General features: G+C 40.0%; 1 protein-coding gene across 1 annotated transcript; it reads left to right on the forward strand.

The window, feature by feature from the left end:
• Window positions 1–4,075: 4,075 nt before the first annotated feature.
• On the forward strand, window positions 4,076–19,659 carry LOC115577644 (uncharacterized). The gene is made up of 10 exons (XM_030410547.1): window positions 4,076–4,207; window positions 5,479–5,532; window positions 6,261–6,587; window positions 7,201–7,269; window positions 11,595–11,642; window positions 11,804–12,133; window positions 12,412–12,483; window positions 13,037–13,153; window positions 13,818–13,895; window positions 17,840–19,659. The coding sequence occupies exons 1-10, from the start codon at window positions 4,135–4,137 to the stop codon at window positions 17,944–17,946; spliced, it is 1,275 nt and encodes a 424-aa protein (XP_030266407.1). The 5' UTR covers window positions 4,076–4,134; the 3' UTR covers window positions 17,947–19,659.
• Window positions 19,660–21,027: the final 1,368 nt, after the last annotated feature.

Here is a 21,027-nt window from a genome sequence, read left to right on the forward strand (position 1 = left end):
TTATGAAAATGACACTGCAGCTTACGTTGCACAGCCAGGACGGTGGGTAAAAGTTTGTGTTCCGGGAAACCTTTTAAATTTTAACAGATTTATTTATTCAAGTTTGTAAAAAAAAAAAAAAAAATCTGCTGAATTTCTGTAAATCTCTTCATTTGTTGACCACATGAGCTTTTATTTAAATTATGAATGTATGTTGTGATGTGATACAATACGATTCCACGCCTGGGGTTAGGAGACTTTAATTTAAACTTGTTTTGTATTTATGATAAAGTATTAATTCTTTATTTAATCTTTATTTTTCATATTAATTCTGTAAATATGACTTGGATTATTGTATGTTTTTTTAATTCTCTCCTCTTTTTATGTTAACTACATGAAATAAAGCACTCTCACTTTTTAAAAATGCTCACTTTATTCACACAATACTGGACTTAGACCTGAAACACATAAGGAGCTCCCCCTAGTGATTTAATTATAACACTGCAGTTATTTGTGATTCAATCCAGGATCAAGTAAAAGTTCATATTATAGCTTAAATATGAAAAGTAAGAGCACTCAGAGCAGTAAACTGTTGGTAAATATGATGTTTTTGCCCCCACAAACACGGCTGGGAATTTCTTGACGTCTCATTAAAAACACCCAGTTTTGTTGGAAGTGTCCCTCTTCAAAAGGCACATGATGGAGAGCCCTTCCGGAGGACAAAACGTGGTGAATTGTTCTCTGTACCTTTAGCAGAAAAGAAATGACACGAAGGAAGAAGATGTTTTGCCTGAAGTCAAGGTGTTCCACTCTTATACCCTAACCCTCCACTCCTATATGTAAAGAACAGTGGATGGTTTAGGCTGTCACCTCAGCCTCTCTCTGTATTCTGTCTGTTGAGCATGTGAAAGACCCTGGACTGCCATCTAGTGTCCAGTCTTAGCAAGGTATAAAAGGGAGGAGACTATGAGCCCTGTAAACTCACCTGTGAGCATCTCAGTCACCTTCTCCTTTGTCTCCGCTGGGTTGGCGCTGCATCTGTGCTGCTGAGTCTTTTCTTTGTCTGGATTATTTGTGGTACCCCCAGTAAGTTTGCTTTGAACCATGTATTGTAATGACGTACCATCTTTTTGTTGATTAAGTTGCTGCAGTCAGTCTGCAGTTTGTTTTATTACTATTAGGAGGCAGATGTCTCTCCAAACGGCCCCTTCAACATAACAAACAATGAGCTCCCTTGGTAAAGTGGAACAGGTATGTGGAACTCAAATTTTGGGCTATTACTTTTATCCTTGAGGTGTCTAGATCTATTTTTGGTTGATCAAGTTTTAACAATGAGTGTAAATATTTTCTAATAAATGTATCTCTTTCGTATTTTATTATTGAATGGGGGTGATTGTATTGAGGGTTTGGAAATTGTAAATCAAATGTTTCATGTGTTTAATCTAACCTCTTTATTTTCTTTCTGTATTTCCTTTTCATAGTTTTCACGGTGCTACAGCACACAATAAAAAATTAAGCACCCGTCAGAATCTCTCCGCCTCATTTTGTTGACGCCAAGGGTCTGCTACACTATATTCTTCCAAACAACAATGTGCTCGCTCTGTTGAGGTGCCTTAAAGTCAACAAAGTGAACAGTTTTCCCTATCCTGACCAAGCTCCTCAAAATATATGTGACACTGCAAATGACAACCACTTCAGTGGCGCAGTCAATGAAGCAGAGGAAGCTATTTGTGGAAGACAGACTCCCAGATCTTATGCTGCTCTCCACTGAGAGATGCTGCTCACAGATTTTGGCTCTAATGAGTCACATTTCTGTGAAAGCGGACATGAGCAGCCACATTATCAACCTGAGCAAACTCAACACAAGTGTCCTCTGAAACCATGCTCAGGGTTCATCATATCAGTCTTTGAATATGCAGCACTGCCCTCCTGGACCACAGTATATTACAGTGCTATAGGCTGTACAGCAGCACAACAACAACTTTACAACTGAGCAGCATTCAGCTGAGATAACAACAGCGCTCTCTACAACACTGAGTGAAGCCTGACTGATAAAAGCTTCTCTTCTGTCAGTGAGCTGTAGTTCAAGGTCTGAACTGTGGGAGGCAGCAAAGTGTCGATCCTTCTTCCCATGTCCCTGCTGGCATATAAACTAATAATGCCCATCTTATCATGAACACCAACACAACACCGAGTTTTATTTACCTTAATTATGTATACAGTATACCCTGTGTGTGTGTGTGTGTGTGTGTGTGTCGGTCATTCACTGTCACATTAAAATGTTTCACACTGTAGGAAAAAGTGCATCTCTGTCTCGACCTCACCTGTCGAACAGTGACCAGATGTTCTGTTTTCTTTTGGTTGCCATGATTTTTTGTGTCTTGCTGTTTGGATTGTCAGTTTGTGATCACTGAGCCTGAACCGGGTCAGGATCTGTCTGAGCCTGAACCGGGTCAGGATCCGTCTGAGCCTGAACCGGGTCAGGACCTGTCTCTGTTTTCTATCTCTGACAGTAGAGAGATATTCTGCTGGTTCATAATCTCTGTTTAGGGCCAGATAACACTCTAATCTATTTTGGCTTTTAGTTTCTTCTTTCCAATGTTCCAGACAGGTTTCTTTACATTGCGTTATAATTTGCTTTGCTCTGATTGGTGTTTGGAGAGCAGTGTTGTTGTGAGGCTGGTCATGAAAGATCATGACATTAGTTCTCTTCATATTTACTGCCAGGGCCCAGTTCTGACAGTACTTTTCTACTATGTCCAGCTGTTGCTGTAGTCCTTGTTCAGTAGGAGATAGTAGAACAAGGTCATCAGCATAAAACAGAGACTTCACCTCTCTATCGAGGAGGGAGAGGCCAGGAGCAGCACATTGATCCAGCTCAACAGCGCATGTAACCCACAGCATCTGGGTGTGTATTAGCTGCCGGAATCCACAAAGTCTCACGAACAGTAGAAAACACATACACTACACATTAGTACTTATGGTAAAAAAACTTGGTTCAGGAATTGACTGAACAGTATCAATATACCAGTCAAATGGATGGGTGGTTTTTGTGCTACTATCTCCTAATTATTTAGGCTGCCAATAAAACCAAGCTTACCTTACAGGACATGGAAATGGACATGTATCTTAACTTCAACTATGGTGTCCTGCAAGGTACAAACAACAACAACCTTGTTGACCTTTCCAGACCACTGTCCTATATACACATTAAACAGAGCAGCCCTGGCGTACACCTCTTCTCTGGGTGAAGAAGTCAGTTTGTTTGTCTCCAATTTTAACAGCACACATATTTTTCCAAATACATTTATTTAACCAGATCATCCATTTTGCCCCCCATACCACAGTGTAGGAGCCTGTAATAGAGCCCTTCACGCCAAATACAGTCAAGCTTTCTTGAAATCAATGAAACAAGTGAATATTTTACCATTTTTGTTTGGTTTACATGTTTGTTAATTAAAGTGTGATGCATGATCGGTGGTGCCGTGTTTTGGGAGGAAGCCAATTTGACTTTAACTCAGGATGGAGTGTTCCTTAAGGAAATCTAGTATTGTTTTATTGAGAATACTGCAGAATAGTTTACCCAGACAGCTGCTGACACGGATGCTGCGGTTGTTATTAGGGTCTGATTTGTCCCCACTCTTATGAATGGGGGAAATGAGCCAGATGTCAGGAAAACATCCTGACTGAAGTACAGTATTGAACAACTTCACCACTGCACCCTGCAAATCTGGGATGCTGCATTCGAGCATTTTGGTTTTTAATGCTGTCTGGACCACAAGCTTCCTCAGCTGGAGAGATTTTGTCTGTGTGGTCAATTCTTCCCAAGTAATTGGGAAATCAAGGGGGTTTGGTTGTTTTTAATTGTTTCTTCTAATGTTTGTTTCCTTGTAATAAATTGATCTGAATTGATTTGATGTACTGGTATGTCTTTGCACAGATTTTCATAATGTGCTCTCTAGATGTCACCATTTCTCTCTCTCTCTCTCTCTCTCTCTCTCTCTCTCTCTCTCCCTCTTCTCTCGGAAGACGTGACCCCGCCTCTAACAGGTAAACCTACAGGTAAAACGGGGTCATTTTCCAGGCGATCAGACTCTGTGAGTGTAAAGAAGGTACAAGTTGACGATACAGCAACATATAATTACTTATCCACAGATGCGGTCGCGACGGTCACTGTTCGGCATTCTGCTTCTCCTCGTGGTGCTGAGCGTCGCTTATAAAGACTCAGGTGAGCGGAATCAAGCTATTATAAGTGGATGCTATTCTGTAGGTAATGCATAATAATAACAAAGGTGGAAATAGAAGAGCCACTTTCGCCAAATCAAAGCACAACATAACAGTGATCTTTATGTATAATAAATGTGTGAGAATACCGTCATTATCTTCATTATTCGCCATATTTACAATGAAAATAAAGTCGGGCGGAGCTTCCGGGCTGCTTCAGTCACCGTGCTAACTGTTAGCCAAGTAACAGATCTAGCTAGCTACTCCGTGTCTTGAGTTGAATTTCCAGCAATATTTTAAGGCAAACAAGAGAAGAAAAGGAAATGGACACAGTAAATACTGTTTTTGGTAACCTGGAGGGTCTGTGAGCCGACCGACGACCAACGAGGAAGTTAGCCGCAAGCTAGCTCGAACAAAAACATTCGTGTTACTTTCGGTTTAGCTCGACTAACTTGAGTGACAATAAAATAATGTAATCGTGCGGCTCTTCTAAACTTTCCACGTGTTATCGGACCCAACGACTCAAGTAATGACAGTCAGCTGAGTCATTTCTTGGGAGTTGTGACGCTTAAAAAAAAAAATCTGTTTTATAGACGCTTCTGTCACAATGTTAGGATATTAGAGGACGGTGTAATGACGCAGTTTGTCCCCCAGGAGACAGATTCTCCTCATGGTGGTTTGAGTGCTACTGGGCACACAAAACTGCAAAAGCAAGCTACATTATGAAAGTATTCAACTTACACCACTGTTTACACATCATGTGTAATACTTTAATGTAAACCATCATTATTATTTTCTATTAGTAAGCTACATGTTTATATAGACAGTGAATGCCACTCAGGACGAGATAAACAAGTTCCTCAGGTTATTGGTTTCATTTCACTGATGAGTTGATAAGTTATATTTCTGTATTCATGATTCCAGAACAGCTTGTGTGTAAAGCTGAGGAGAAGTTACTGGAGGCTAAATGTGCTTTTGTTTTACTACAAACACTGGATTCTAAAACACAGCGACCAGCGTTCTGTGTTATGTGTATTTTGTTGTCGACGATCCAACAACTCAATGCACTCAAAATATGTTTTTGTCACCTGTTCGTTGCACAAAACTTTGTATGTATTTCTTTCATTTCATTGTCGATAACAATCATCTTATCTGCAGTCAGTCACAACTTGGAGAACAAACTGAGCCCATAAAACTGTTCTTTTCCCTGAAGTAGATGTAATAAATGTGCTGCTTGCTTGTTAATACTTAAAAGAGTTTCTCTGTTTTTACCAGACCGTCCAGAAGGAAAAAACAACCACTGTCCTGTGTCTCCAGATAACCCACTCAGTAAGTTGAACTTGCTTCATAATTCAGCCTCCAGATCATCTTCACACCTTCAGTGAGGTGAACAGTGTGCAGCTGTTGCATCCTCTGATTGTTATAGTACAGATGTTAAAGGAAGTGGAACGTACTCGTCATGGAGTTACCAGAGCTTCATTATTAAAATGACCCGACAACAACAACAGGGTCATATTTGGCAGCATTGTGTCAGTGGATCAGTTTGAAGTATTTCAGGAGGAGAAACAGTCAGTGAGCTGGTAGTTGATGAACTGGAGGATAAATGTGCTTTTGTTTTAAATAGTAATCAGTGTTTCCCACACATTGATTAATGATTATTGATTTTCTTCTTTTTTTCATAAAAAAAAATGCAGCATATCTGTTCAGCTGCCTTTCTTTTCCCTGCTCTGTCTCTCTGTCTCTCACACAGTCCCTCCCCTCCATGTCTTTATGAAAAACATCATAATCTGTTGAACTTATAACGTGGAAGCTTGATATTTGGTGCAGACGGCTGGTGAAAGTCACAAGTTCACGAAAGTTTCGTAGTGTGTGCTAAACACTGATGATGAATGTTGTCAGATGTCCAGCTTCATATCTAATGACTGTTATAATAACTACAACACTGGATTCTAAAACACAGCAACCAGCGTCCTGTGTTTTGTGTATTTTGTTGTAGAAGATCCAAAGACTCGATGCAATCATAATATCTGTTTTTTATTTTCTATTGTCTTCAACAGTGGTGCAGCGCCCAATTACAACCATTAAAGGAAAAGATGGTGACACAGTGATTCTCCCATGTTCAACAAAGGACAAGATGGATATCAGCCATGACAGAGTTGAGTGGTTTAAGGGTCCAACAACAGAAAATAAACCCATTCATAAGTACGTTTGGCGTGGACGTGCCATTCAGACACAGAGAGATGACTTCAAAGGCCGAACATCTATCTCTGAGGAGGGACTGCTCTCAGGGGATTGTTCTCTGAGTCTAACAGTAACCACATCTGATAGTGGCTTGTACTACGGCTGTGTTGCAGGGCTTCTCTACTGTCCGGTAAACTTAGAAGGTACGTAATATTCATACTATTTAATTATGAGGTTTGTAACCAAATGTACACAAGATGCTTCACAGGTTATAAACAGTCACTTTCTCAGTTACATGATAATAAATCAGATGTATGTACAAATAACATGCAGTGTTTTTCCAACCTCATAGATTTATTCTTTTTGTGTAAAACAAGTTGAACTGTGACCTCCGACCTCCGATATGAGGAGTTTAATTGCAAATACGATAAAAGCCATCATGTGATGACATGATTTGGAATCAGTTTTGCAAAGGAACCTTTAAAAATTATTATAATATAGTGTTTCTATTTAAATTAATAATAAAGTGCAGAATAGGAGAGATTAAGTTTGAACTGGCATTTTCAATGCATCTGCTGTGCAGATACGAGTTCATACTTTTATGTTTATATCACCTCTTTGTTGCACAATGCTATTTAAAAAACATTGTATATGTTCACTTTTATTTCATTTTCAATTACAATTATCTTATCTTCATTCAGTCACAACTTGGAGAACAAACTAAGCTCACAAAAGTTTTCTTTCCCCTGAAAAAGATGTAATAAATGAAATGTGCTGCTTGCTTGTTAATACTTAAGTGTTTCTCTTTTTTAACAGTCCTTGCAGCAGCAGAAGACTCCTCTCAGATGAATCGGAATGATCCTGAGTCTCCAGTTAACTCACTCAGTAAGTTGAATTGCTTCATAATTCAGCCTCCAGATCATCTTCACACCTTCAGTGAGGTGAACAGTGTGCAGCTGTTGCAGCCTCTGATTGTTATAGTACAGATGTTAAAGGAAGTGGAACGTACTCGTCATGGAGTTACCAGAGCTTCATTATTAAAATGACCCGACAACAACAACAGGGTCATATTTGGCAGCATTGTGTCAGTGGATCAGTTTGAAGTATTTCAGGAGGAGAAACAGTCAGTGAGCTGCTAGTTGATGAACTGGAGGCTAAATGGGCTTTTGTTTTAAAGAGTAATCAGTGTTTCCCACACATTGATTAATGATTATTGATTTTCTTCTTTTTTTCATTTAAAAAAATGCGGCGTATCTCTTTGGCTGCATTTCTTTTCCCTGCTGTCTCTCTGTCACTCACACAGTCCCTCCCCTCCATGCACACATCGCATGTGTGGGTCACATGACATGGAGGATATTGAAAAAAACTGCAATAATTTTAATTTTATTTCATGCTAAGTAATCTAATGACGGTCCATAAATCAGTTTCCAGTGAATCAGCGGTTGGCTTTGAGGTTGGCCCAGTGTTAGCAGCAGGAGTGTAGGAGTGACGGCTCTGGGAGGTGAGCTAACCGTCCTCATGCGGTTTAAACTCAGCCGACCCGAGTATTGCAGGACCAGAAACATCTCGGTGTTGCTCTCCCTCCTCGTATCTTCATCGCTGTGGTGTTCTCCCTCCTCCTCCTCTCCCTGGTCGCTTTTCTCTCTCTCCTTCCGCCTCATCTCCTCCTTCTACCTTGCTCACTTCATATGCTACCATTCAAAGTATTTTTACAACGTTTTCCTTGGCAGACATTGAATCAATATTAGCTTTCTTAGCCTACTTTACACAGAACTAACCTCAAATCTACGTTACATTATGAATAGTTAGCGAAACTCAGTTTTCGTCTGCTCCGACCTCATCTCGTGCTGCATTCCTTGCAGTCGGACATTGGAGATTCGCGCTCGTAAATGTCAAATTGGCGATAACTTTTATATGACTTAGTTGCTGCCAACTGGGGTGGCAAGGCTTTCTATACCACCCCGGTAGATCCGCCAATGACTGCAGGTCAATACCGGACATCACTTCAGCATGCGAGAAGCCTCTGAATACAGGAAGCATCACAGTGACAGCGGAGTCAAATGTTGAAGAGTGGGCGGGGCTAAACGTTTAACCCCGCCCACATTGAGTTCCGCCCGCATGCAGACCTACGTCATTTCTTCTTCACCGCCGCGATCAGTCTGTGTGATGATAAAGGAAGAAACAGGTTGACGGTAAAGCAACATATAATTAGTTAGCAACAGATGATGATACGTGAACTGCTGTTCCTCATGTTCTTCATGAGGCTGATGGTCGCTTCTGGAGGCTCAGGTGAGCGGAAACAAGCTATTATAAGTAGATATTACTTTGTAGCAAATGCGTAATGATACAGATATACAGCAATAGACTGTTCAGTCACCGTGCTGGCTACTACCAGCTAACTCCGTGTCTTGAGTTGAATTTCCAGCATTATTGTGAACAACAGAAGAAAGGGGAATGGACAGTAAAGTTAACTGCTTTTTGTAAACGGGAGGGTCTGAGAGCTGACGAACAAGGAAGTTAGCCGCGAGCTAGCTGGAAGATTCTGTTTACTTTCGGTTTAGCGCTTCGCTAACAGGAATGGGGATAGCATCAGGCCCGGTTCTAGACTGCCTTGATTGGGGGGGCAGTAAGAAATGTTGATGGGTCACCAACTGCTACTGTTTTGAGTGCCATAGAGATGACGTTTTTTTTTGTATGCCTACCAGTCTATGATGCCAACCCAGACATAAGCATCGCAGATTCGCCGTGGTTCCATCGGCAAAGCTCTAACGGGAATTATTTTTCTGGATTGACGAAGAAAACAAATTCTGTGGCCAACAAATTATTGATGTCAGGCTACTAACATATTTTCTATTTAAATTTGAAATTACAATGTAATTGGCATTTTACATTTTAAGCCCACCAACACCTCCCCGATGTAGGACAACTTTATCAATGCCCAATTAGAATTAGTTATCTAATATTAAATGGAATCTAAACCTAAATATTGCGCAACTGGCAGACAGAACTTTTGACGCACGGAAAGAACACACACTTTTGAGCCCCAGTGATGCTATAAACAACTGCACCAAAACACGGACATATTAATGCACAACCCCGATGCATAAAAAAACTAAATCATCAGAGCCAGCCGTTCCATAATAAAAATGTCTTGCCATCATTTGTTATCCATGTTTACCTCTTCTAGATGAAGCTGCACTTGATTTTAAAAACAAATCAGTGGGTTTGCAGCATTTTTCACCGTCAGCCTACAGTGCTCTCAGATTTCTCTCTCTCTCTTTTCTCCACTCCCCCCTTGTGTCTCTTGATGCCTCCATTCATTTTTTTGCTAGCTTAATCTCAGTCAGTTTCCAATTTTCAATCTCCAACTTCCAACCACACACGTGGTCCACTCGATTCAGTCTTGAAATTCCCAGAAGGCATTGCTTCATTTTTAACTTTTGCAAACAAATAATCAAATAAAAAAATGGAGGTAGATTTGTATTATTTCAAACCATGCACATCTGAATAAGAAATTCACTACAAAACAACGCAGACTGATGTAAAAGTTTGTGACTGTAGAAGGTAACCATGAGTGTGATATAGAGACTTGTATGTGGTATATAATTAGTGATCAGATTGATTTTTCAACAGATGTGAAGGAATTGAAGAGACTAAATTGTAATTTAGCCTTTAAATAACGCTAGACAGGGAACAGAGTGATAATCGGCCGGCCCATAAGGACTTGTGGTTCCTCTGGCATCAGCCAATGTTTAAGATTGTCAGTCTGTCACATACATTTTGCCCCACCACCAAATTACCCAAATTCATCGTGGTAGATATGAAGGGAGGTTGGCAAATGTGGTGGTGGGGCAAAATCTAAGTTTCTTTATAATCTGTGACAAAGCAATTTTGTAAACAGCGCTATAAAAATAAATAAATAAATCTTGTCTGATTGGTTGATGCTATATTATTGTGTACGACTTTCTCGTGCTTTGGAAAGTCGTGTGTGCCTGCCCTGCCTGGGTTCCCTCTTTCTCCCTGCCAGATGCCAGCAGCCTCAGATTAGCCGCTGTCGGAGGCTCTGGCCCCAGGAAGTAACGTTAAACAGTGGCCGGCGGCGCTAACCTGAAGTTACAGGTTATGGAGTCCCCTCTCACTAACGTGTGTTGTTTAATCCTGTCGGCGGGGGTGGGTGAGGCTCGTGTGACGCTTCCCATGCCGCGGAGACAGAGACAGAGACAAACTCGGCAGCAGCCGCCGATGGGACTAGGCTACTACTTGCAGTTGCTAGCCGACATGCTAACAAGCCTGGAGTGTCCGTAGTATTTAATGTGATGCTAACTGAGAGAAGCTGCTACTGACTGTATGCACGGTACGAGAGAGAGAGAGACACCGGCTCTGTTGGCAGAAGAGCCGTGGACTGTGATTACTCTGAGCAGCATTTATGGGAATACGTTACAATAATATATATTTGATTTTTTTTTTTTTTTTTTTCGGAATGAAGCAGGGTCGGTTTGGTGGGGCAGCCGAAGCATTTGCCGTGCCCATGCCTAGAACCGGGCCTGGATAGCATCATGTGATCGTGCGGCTCTTCTGGACTTTCCAAGTGTTATCGGACCCAACGACTCACGTTATCAACCGAGTCATTTCTCGGAGGATGTAACGCTCAATAAGAATTAATCTGTTTAATAGACGCTTCTTTCACAACGTTTGCTTATGGGAGGACGATGTCAGTGTTAGTTTATGGGAAAAGTCTTTGTGACGATGTTTTTACAGTTTGGCCCCCAGCAGACAGATTCTCCTCCTGGTGGTTTGACTGCTACCTGGCACATAAAACTGCAAAAGCAAGCTGTATTATGAAAGTATCCAACTTACGCCAGTGTTTACACATCATGTAGCAACATGTCATATTTTAATGTAAATATCTTTGTAAGCTACGTTTTTATACAGACAGTTTTAAATGCCCCTCAGGACCAGCGTCCTGTGTTGTGTCGTGTGTTAGAGACAATCCAAAGGGTTAATGCAATGAAAATGTGTTTTTGTCATCTGTTTGTTGCACAGAACTGTTTAAAAATTCATCATGTATGTTAATTACAATCATCTTATCTGCAGTCAGTCACAACTTGGAGAACAAAACAAGCTCATCAAACTGTTATTTTCAATGAAACAGATGTAATAAATGTGCTGCTTGGTTTTTAATATCTAAAAAAGTTTCTCTTTTTTAACAGTCCATCCAGAGGAAAATACCAATCTCTATGATCCACTTAACCCAGACAGTAAGTTGAACTTGCTACAAGTTGCTGATTTTACGGTACATAATAACAACAACACTGGATTCTAAAACACAGTAACCAGCTTCCTTTTGTTGTGATTATTTTGTTGTAGATGAAACGGCTTGATGTAATCATAATATTTTGTTTCTGTTTGTCTTCAACAGTGTTGCAGTGCCCAAATAGAACCATTGAAGGAAAAGATGGTGACACAGTGATTCTCCCATGTTCAACAAAGAACAAGATGGATATCAGCCTTGAAGAAGTTGAGTGGACATTTATGGATCCAACTACAGGGAAAAAGACTGTCCATCTGTATTTTCAGGGTAAAGATATCCTTCACGAACAGAGAGACGACTTCAAAGACCGAACATCTCTTTTCAAGAAAGAACTGTCCTCAGGGAACTGTTCTCTAAGTCTGCTAGCAACCACATCTCATAGTGGCAAATACCAAAGCTGTGTTGGAGGGCATCTCTGCTGTACTGTAAACCTCAAAGGTACGTACTAATACTATTTTATTATCATGAGGTTTGTAACCAAACTGTACACAAGACGCTTGACAGGTTCTAAACAGCTTCCTTACAGTTGTTTGATGCAGTGATGTGACATTAAATCAGATGTCCAGATGATGCACACAAATTGTGTTTGACTATCATTTCATTGTTAATTACAATCACCTGCAGTCAGTCACAACTTGGAGAACAAACTGAGAAACAGATGTAATAAATGTGCTGCTTGCTTGTTAAAACTTAAAATAGTTTCTCTTTTTTAACAGTTCTTCCAGAAGGAAAAGAAGACACCTCTCAGAAGCATCAGAATGTTACTGAGTCTCCAGATAACCCACTCAGTAAGTTGAACTTGCTTCATAATTCAGCTCCAGATCATCTTCACACCTTCAGTGAGGTGAACAGTGTGCAGCTGTTGCAGCCTCGGATTTTTATAGTTCAGATGTTAAAGGAAGTGGAACGTACTCGTCATGGAGTTACCAGAGCTTCATTATTAAAATGACCCGACAACAACAACAGGGTCATATTTGGCACCATTGTGTCAGTGGATCAGTTTGAAGTATTTCAGGAGGAGAAACAGTCAGTGAGCTGCTAGTTGATGAACTGGAGGAACAGCTGAACTGCAGTTTATGTAAACCAGCACACCTGCAGCACACCTGCAGCACACCTGCAGCACACCTGCAGCACACCTGCAGCACACCTGCAGCACTCCTGCAGCACTCCTGCAGCACATACAGAGTTGGACACTTTTGTTTCCCTTCCTCTCAGCAGAAGCATGCAGCCTCCTGCAGCTGTGAACAACTGGAATAAATGATGTATTTGGTGAACTTAGAAATATAAATTAGAAATCTGAGGCAAAGCACTGACACTAACATCTCTCCTACATTCTTTCAGATGGCACAGACGGACAGAAGAATATTATTGGTGGTGTTGTTGGTGGTGTTCTTGGTGTTGCTGCTCTCATCATCATCATCACTTTGGCCTACCGTTATCGTGAGCAGCTTATGAACTGTAAGTCAAACATCTTCAAACTTTGTCATTATTGACACATTTCCTGTTAAACAGACACTCAAGTTGTAAAGTTGCTTCACTCGCCCTGTTGTTGGTTTAAATGTTGCTGCTCCTCTGAGCTCAGTCAGTATCACTAACAGTTAACATCCTCTGTCAGTCAGTGTGACACTTTTAGTGACGTAACATTATAGAAATTAAGTGTGAGGGTCAGTTTGTAGTCTGACTTTCATACAGGAGGTCAGAGTTGATGTTCTGTCACAGACCAACTACTGATGTAGGTTTTTAATTGAAATCTTCACTTAAAATGAAGTGGACACTTTGTCATCATCACCTTCATAACATGAACCTTTGATGCTTCATGCTGCTCTTGTAAACATGAACATAAAGTCGACCCAATGAAGCATCACATGTTTTTAAGTTATCACTGTGAAATATGTTTACTTAGTAATAGTGAGCTGAGAGGAAGTTTGAGGTGATGGAGGAGAAATAATACTGACTATAAGGTGGACACAAGATGATAACTGGGGTAGAAAATGAGGAAGAACTAACTTGGTGACCAAACTGAGCTCATTAAACTGTTCTCTTCTTGAAATGGTGATAAATGTGCTGCATGCTTTTTTGAATACTTTGAAAAAGATTCTCTCACTTTATTTTTTCAACACAGTCTGCCGTCGAAGAAGTTCCAACAACCCTCAAACCCAAAGTGTTTCCTACCAGGCTCAGCATCCACCTCAGAATCAAGGTAACCCAAAATCATGTAGGAGCTTCAATATCACCAGATGATAACTGGGGTAGAAAATGTGATTCTGCTGCACAAAGTTTAATAGAATCCAACAGATTGTTGCTGTCTCACCAGAGCAGAACAAAATAGAACAATAAAAACAATAAAAGGCACAAAGAAGTTATAGTAGTGATTCTTCAGTACAAAGGAAGAAGAACCATCAGACAGAACTGCAGACTGATGACTTACAGTTTATCAAGATGGACGACTGACAGCTCATCAAAGTGAATCCAGCACATCATGATCGCCTCCTGGTGGCTGAATGTGATGTAGCTCATAAACACAACTCCTCCATGTTAGTAGAGGAACTAAACAACAAAAGATGTTTTCTGATAATTTAAGGTGGAATATGGAATATGAGCTGAATGCCGCCATCTAGTGTCTCAAGATCGTAGTCGCGACAACAAAAAGGTGATTCCAGCGGTCGGGTTGCCAGGTTTGGACAGGGCAGGAGGATTGAGCCGCCTCCGTTTCCTCCGTTTACTGGGTGTGGAGGTCGATGGGTCACGATCAGTATTCTCATATTTAGGATCAACGTGATATAATGAAAATAAGTATAGCAGAGGAGTTTGACCGACAGGTAACGTTAGCTAAGTTAACAAGCGAGTTAGCTTACCGATCCAGGAGAAAGTTCGCCTTTTCCGCGTGTGTTTTGATGCCGTGGAAATCCTTTACATGAGTCCATCGAGCGTATGCTTCACCGATATTTACTCTGGTTTTGCTCTTCTCCGGTCACTCAGCTGCTGGGACAGATAACGCACCGTTCACTGGGGCTCTGAGGAGCTTGCAGACTCCGCCATTTTACCCAGTGTCAGCCGAGCTGTGCCGAGCTTTGCCGAGCATTGCCAAGGTTGTGAAATTGGCAACCCGCAATGCCGGCCGCTATTCGGCTGGTACGATGTAAACAGGAAGTCATTGTCGAACCCGTCAAAATTTCTTAAATTATTTATTTCCGACTGAATATAATTTTTCAAGGAAACGCATTACTTTTAATCTGCGCCCCTCTAAACGCCCCGTGGATGTATTATTTTTGAAAAAATATAGCTTTTAATAAGAATATTACATATTCAACCTTTAACTAAGTTTCCCTGGTAACGCCTGAGGGTTTGACTAATACCTGGAACAATCATTACTCTCCCGTAAGATTCTTATGCAACGGAGACGTTGTTCACTCCTCCAGTAAATAGGACGGATCATAGATACGACTTGGCAACGGGAGATATTCTAGTCCGCTCAGCGATGAGCCAGAAAGCTAACGCTATGCTAGCAAGATTCAAAGTCAATAACATTGCGTACTGTTGACAAACAGTAAATATAATTTGACAGTATGCTAGCTAACACGATTAGCTCGCTAACCAGTCATGTCATTGTCCCCAAATCAATAGCAAGATTTTCACGAACAAATGATCGGTAATGTGTAACGTTACTGTGGCTGCAGCCTGAAGCAGAGAGTTGAACAGTGAACGGGATGTGAGATTATTCGCGTATCAGTAAGTTTAGAGGGGAAGTGAACTTTCTGCAGCTTGTGTGTTACAGTCGCCACCCTGTGGTGTTCAGAGGATAAGACACTGAAGGACTGACGGACTGAACTCAGTGCTGGAAAATATAAATAGTGTCCGGGCAGCTAAGCTGCATTCCTAGGAATTCTTTCTTTCTTTGTTCTTGTTCTTCTTCTTCTTCTTCTTCTTCTTCTTCTTCTTCTTCTTCTTCTTCTTCCTTTCTTCCGAGGAAGTCATACTTCCCATGGGCGAAAACTCACCAAACTTTTCAGAAATGTCCGGCCCCATGCCAGATTTACTTAATTCCAAGGACATGTCAATATTCCTCCTGGGGGGGGCACAATAAGCGTTTAAATTTAAAAATTTAAAAATACCTACAAAATCAACAGTACATGCTACAGTTTTGGAACTTTCACCAAACTGTAGCCCCAATACTGCTGAAACTTTAGTCCACTTAAACTCATTACAACTTATGAAGTCCATCACTCAGTTTTTTTCAAAACCTGTAAAACTTATAAAATCTCAGATCTCCTCCCACAATTTTGCTCAATTGTCACCAAACTTGCTAGAGAGCATCTTCAGACCGTCCTCCACAAAACTTGTCTCTTGGATTTTTGATTTATTAAAGATTAAGCCTACAGTGCATCAAAATGTTTGACTGTAAACATATACTATCAAATTCTTGCTAAACACATTTTCAATCTTCCTGAAAAAAATTGAGAATATTTTGGAGTCATGGTTGATGAAGTTTGGCAAATATCAGAATTTTATCTCAAAAACTGAATTTTTGAGAACATTTTGAATTCTGCTTTCATGGGAACAACTGGAGTCAATGTAAGAGTGGCATTTTTAAACATCAGATTTTCTCTTATGAAGCAAAACACTTAGAGTTAAAAACAAATCACCAACATTTCCATGCTGTCAAGATGCAATTTATGTATTATCAGATTTTTGTTCAAGTAACAGAATTTCTGACATTTTGACCATTTTTGAATCTGCCTTGACAACAGCTGCCTGGACAGTGAGTCCCTGAGTCGACAAATGAAGCCACACAGCAGGTCTCACTACCAGCCAATTAACTCAGTGAGTTAGGAGCTGGTTCTTGGTGTCAGGGGTTGTGGGTTCTAGACCCAGCAAGGATGATGATGACATTGATGACAGATCAAAATGTCCTCAACATGAAACACAAGACAATTGTCCTGAGGGTGGCATCACAGCAAGACTCTAAATTAAATAAAGACAAATAGCTTGGACCGGATACGGGTAAAAGCTAACCAAATTTTGCATAAAGGTCCAGTCTCATGCCAGATCCTCAGCTGTAAACCCAAGCCAATAGTCCTGATGGTGGCACTACAGCAAGCATCTAAAGTTCAAAACATTGAAAATTCATAACAAATCAACCTGCTAGAACTTCACACTTTCATCAAACTGTAGCCCCAATACTAATGAAACTTTTGTACATTTAAACCTATTAAAAATGTCTGTTTTTTTAAACTGTAAACCTATCTCCTCCCACAATTTTTGCCTACAGTGCATGAAAATGTTTGACTGTGAACACTACTGTAAACATTTACCTGCAAATTGATAAGGAAACCTTCAGTGTTCATGAAAAAATTTAGCATTTTTTAGAGTCATGGTAGATGATGTTTGACAAATATCAGAATTTTACCTAAAAAACTGAATTTTTGAGAACATTTGAATTCTGCTCTCATGTGAATAATTGCAGTCAATGCAAGCAGCATTTTTAAACATCAGTTATTCACTTATGGAGCAAATTAATCATTTCTAAAAACAAATTACCAACATCTCCATGCTGCAATATGTGTATTTTCAGATTTTTGCCAACAGTGCACAACAGTGAATGGCTTACTCAATTTGTGAAGCCACTGTTGTATTGCCTCTTGCCAAATAGCTCAGAGCGATAGATGACAATCTTTGGCTCCAGAAGTTGTGAGTTCAAACCTCAAGTGGTCCAAAATGAACATTGTTGTCAACTGTCTTGTCTTCCTATTCTCCTGTTTGTTGCTCAGAATTGCCTAATTTTGCCCAAAAATAGCCCGGACCCGACCCATTGCTGCGCAGCAGCTAGAATTCTGCTTGCATTTTCACTATTTGCTCTCATTAAATGTTGTATAGATAAGATATTTACAGGAGACAGAGGAATGTTTGGGGGTAAATTATGTATTTAGTGGAAGGACTAAAATTTAAATTTAATACACTGTCAAAATATAAAGAAAATTATAAAATTATTCAAAAACTAACCTGCACTGAGACACATTGCTCTCTTGATAGAATATATTTGACCTTTTTGAGAAGACTGATGTGAATTATTAAAAATGCTTTGCTTTGAAATTGTGGGGATTCATTACCTGCATGTAAAACTGCTCTCACCTTGTCTTCTCACAGAGAACGAACCAGCAGACCAAAACCCAAATGAAGAACAGATCCAGATGCTTGGGTATGAGGACCAGGACGATCCAGCTGATGGCAACGAAAGTAAAAAACTCGAGTGAAAAATATACAAAAGCTCAGAAAAGCGAAAGTCCAAAGATTTTGTCAACCGCAAGTGTTCTCTCTCAGGTTTATCTCGCTATTAGCTTAGCTTAGTTAATCAGGCTGTAAGTGCTGCTGCTGCCTCTGAATGTTAAACACCAGTGATGGTCCCAGTTTGTCTGACTCTACATGTAAAAGTAAACTTGCCATGCATACAGACATTTTGGCTACAAAGAAATATTGCTGAAGTGGTCAAATGAAGCCAGATTGTAGAAATTAAATGTGGGAGGCGTCATCAAACCTAACATACTATCATGACGTCTCAGAGACATTTAACTTCACTTCAGGACACATGTAAATAGATCCACGTTATCACAAACATTATATGCAGCATGTTATCTGGACTATTCAACAAGCACCTTTTAATAGCAGAAAATGTAAATGTATTTATATATGTGAATTATAAAGGGTAAATTGTGTATAGGTGTTAGTGTACACTGTTTTATAAATGATTATTTTTTTACCTTTTGTGCACACACATCAAACAAGCTGTTATTACCTGTGAAGCATCTTGTGTACACTTTGGTTACAAACCTCATGATAAAATAGTATTTATACGTACCTTTGAGGTTTACAGTGCAGTAGAGACGCGCTCCAACACAGCTGTGGTATCTGCCACTATGAGATGTGTTTACTAGCAAACTTGGAGAACAGTTCCCTGAGGACAGTTCCTCCTTGAAAAGAGATGTTCGGTCTTTGAAGTCGTCACTCTGTATCTGAAGGTAATCTTCACCCTGAAAATACGTATGGACAGTTTTATCTTCCCCTGTTGCTGTTGGATCCTACTCCCTGTTTTATAATGCAGCTTTTTTTTATAATTAGCATGTTCACTCAGGTCTGATGTTTTTAGGTCAAAGTTGAGCTGAGGTTATTCAAAACTCTGCTCTACTGTAGAGTCCAGTGTCCGAGTGGAACACAGTTTACACATTCCCATTGCACTCAAAATGCCGATCTTAGTGGGTTTAAGTGTTATTGAGACCTCCGAGCAGGAGGAACCTCCAATGACATTTAATATAATCTGAGACGGAGCGTTACAGTTTCCCTGTTAGGCCAGTTTGACCAAGAATTAGTGACAAACTGTGTCAACGTTGTTCAACAGAATCATCAGTGTTAAAAAAGAAACTACACGTGTCCATTAGTTGAACAAGATGGTGAGTTCTTCTCCCAACAGGCAACTTCACACTTCAGATTCAGACTTTACAGAGCAGAAACCAACACTTAAGTGTTTCAGTGTTGATACACAAACTCAGATACTCCAACATCATGACTCATAATCTGAGTTCACATTGATAACATGTTTCTGCATCATCGTTTACACAAATCTCCAGACGTAAACAGAGTTTCTGAACATTGTTCTAGAAACAAAAGTATTGATTATAATGTGCCTTAACATATGAATCCATCCATTGTGCCTGTTACGTATACGTTCATTCAGGGATTGTAACCTGAATGTAAATTGGTGCTAAATCTGTGATACTCACCAGGTTCTGTTGATTCTGCACTGAAAAAGTTTAATAAAGGTTTTTTTTTTTTTTTACTGTAGCTGTAAATAAAAAAAAAAGATGTTACATGTGAATTAACTGAATTATGAATGAATACAAAAAATGTTTTATTTTTTGTTTTAAAAATTTGATTATTTTTTTATAATTATTCATTAAATATATTCAACTGTACTTTTCTCTGAGTTTTCTTTTAAAGATCATTATTATTATTATTATTATTATTATTATTATTATCATAATTACTGGTCTTAGACCTGAAACAGATAAAGAGCTCCCCCTAATGATTTAATTATAACACTGCATTTCTTTTTCATTCAATCCTGAATCAATTAAAAGTTCATATTGTAGCTTAAATATGAAAAGTAAACTGTTCCCTGACAGTGTTTAACCATCATATCTGATGTCTTTGGATTAATGTTACAGCTGCATTTATGTGTATGTTGAAACTTTACATTAATTTGTGTTGCAAGTTGTTTTTACAAGGGTTTATTTTAATGTTTATATAGAAGAAAATATTTTTTTAGGGTTGTTACCACAAATATTATTAGATATGTTCCAGTGTCCTCTTCAAAAACACTCCCTGTTGTTGCATAATAAAACACAGCTGGTCAAGATGCCGTCAGGTCAAAGGTGTTCAGATTGTGTCTCTACATGCAGCACAGGGCTGGTGTTGGTGTTGGTGTTGGTGTTGGTGTTGGTGTTGGTGTTGGTGTGGAGGTGGAGGTGGAGTTTCTCAGAGAGGAAGTGCAGATCAGACTGTCGGTGTTAGTTTGTGGTGTGTCAGGATGGAGTTAACACCGTTCTGCTTGACGCTGTGTGAGTACAAACTCTGACATTTCTTCACTTTCTGAAAAAAGATCTGCTGCCGTGCTGCTGACAGATATTTTCAGTGTTTAGATTTAAAAATCACTGCTTCCTTTGCTTATTTCCTGTTTTGGATGTATTGTTTGTGTTTGTCTCTTCATTGATCAATTCTCACCTCTCGTGCTGTTTTTTCCTCTTTGTTTCATCATTTATTTCTTGCTTTCTTATTTGACTCTCTTTACATGTTGTTTATTTCTTTCTGCCACCTTATGTTCATCTGCCTTTTGACCTTTTATTTGTCACGTTGGTCTTTGCTGCGTTCTGTCTTCGTACTTCCCCTCCTCCCTCCACTTCCTTGCAGTTTGTCTTCGGATGAACCCCGACAAGTCTCAGTTCTACAGGTACGACAACATCATTTTGACCTGCCAGGATCACTGGAACACCACAGGCTGGACTGTGAGGAGGAAAACGCCCGAGGGTGGAGTCAGAACCTGCTCCTCCAGCTGGGGGTCCTTGTCCTCCAGCTCCAGCTGCAGCTGCACGGTCGGCAACATCTACCCAACCGACAGCGGGGTGTACTGGTGTGAGTCTGCAGACGGGAAGACCAGCAATGCCGTCAACATCACCATCACTGGTACTGCGCACAACACATGAAGCAAGTACTGATTAAACTTAAAGCTGCATTTAATTTAATGTTTAAAATATATCCAGTGGTTTGCCGTTCATGTCTTGAAC

Source organism: Sparus aurata, unplaced genomic scaffold (genome assembly GCF_900880675.1).
Source record: "Sparus aurata unplaced genomic scaffold, fSpaAur1.1, whole genome shotgun sequence".
Classification (NCBI taxonomy): Eukaryota; Metazoa; Chordata; class Actinopteri; order Spariformes; family Sparidae; genus Sparus; species Sparus aurata.

Coding starts and splice junctions, on each gene's coding strand:
- LOC115577644 (XM_030410547.1), top strand. CDS start 4,135: ATGCGGTCGCGACGGTCACTGTTCGGCATTCTGCTTCTCCTCGTGGTG. Junction 11,643..11,803: donor TGATCCACTTAACCCAGACA/GTAAGTTGAACT, acceptor TGTCTTCAACAG/TGTTGCAGTGCCCAAATAGA. Junction 12,134..12,411: donor CTGTACTGTAAACCTCAAAG/GTACGTACTAAT, acceptor CTTTTTTAACAG/TTCTTCCAGAAGGAAAAGAA.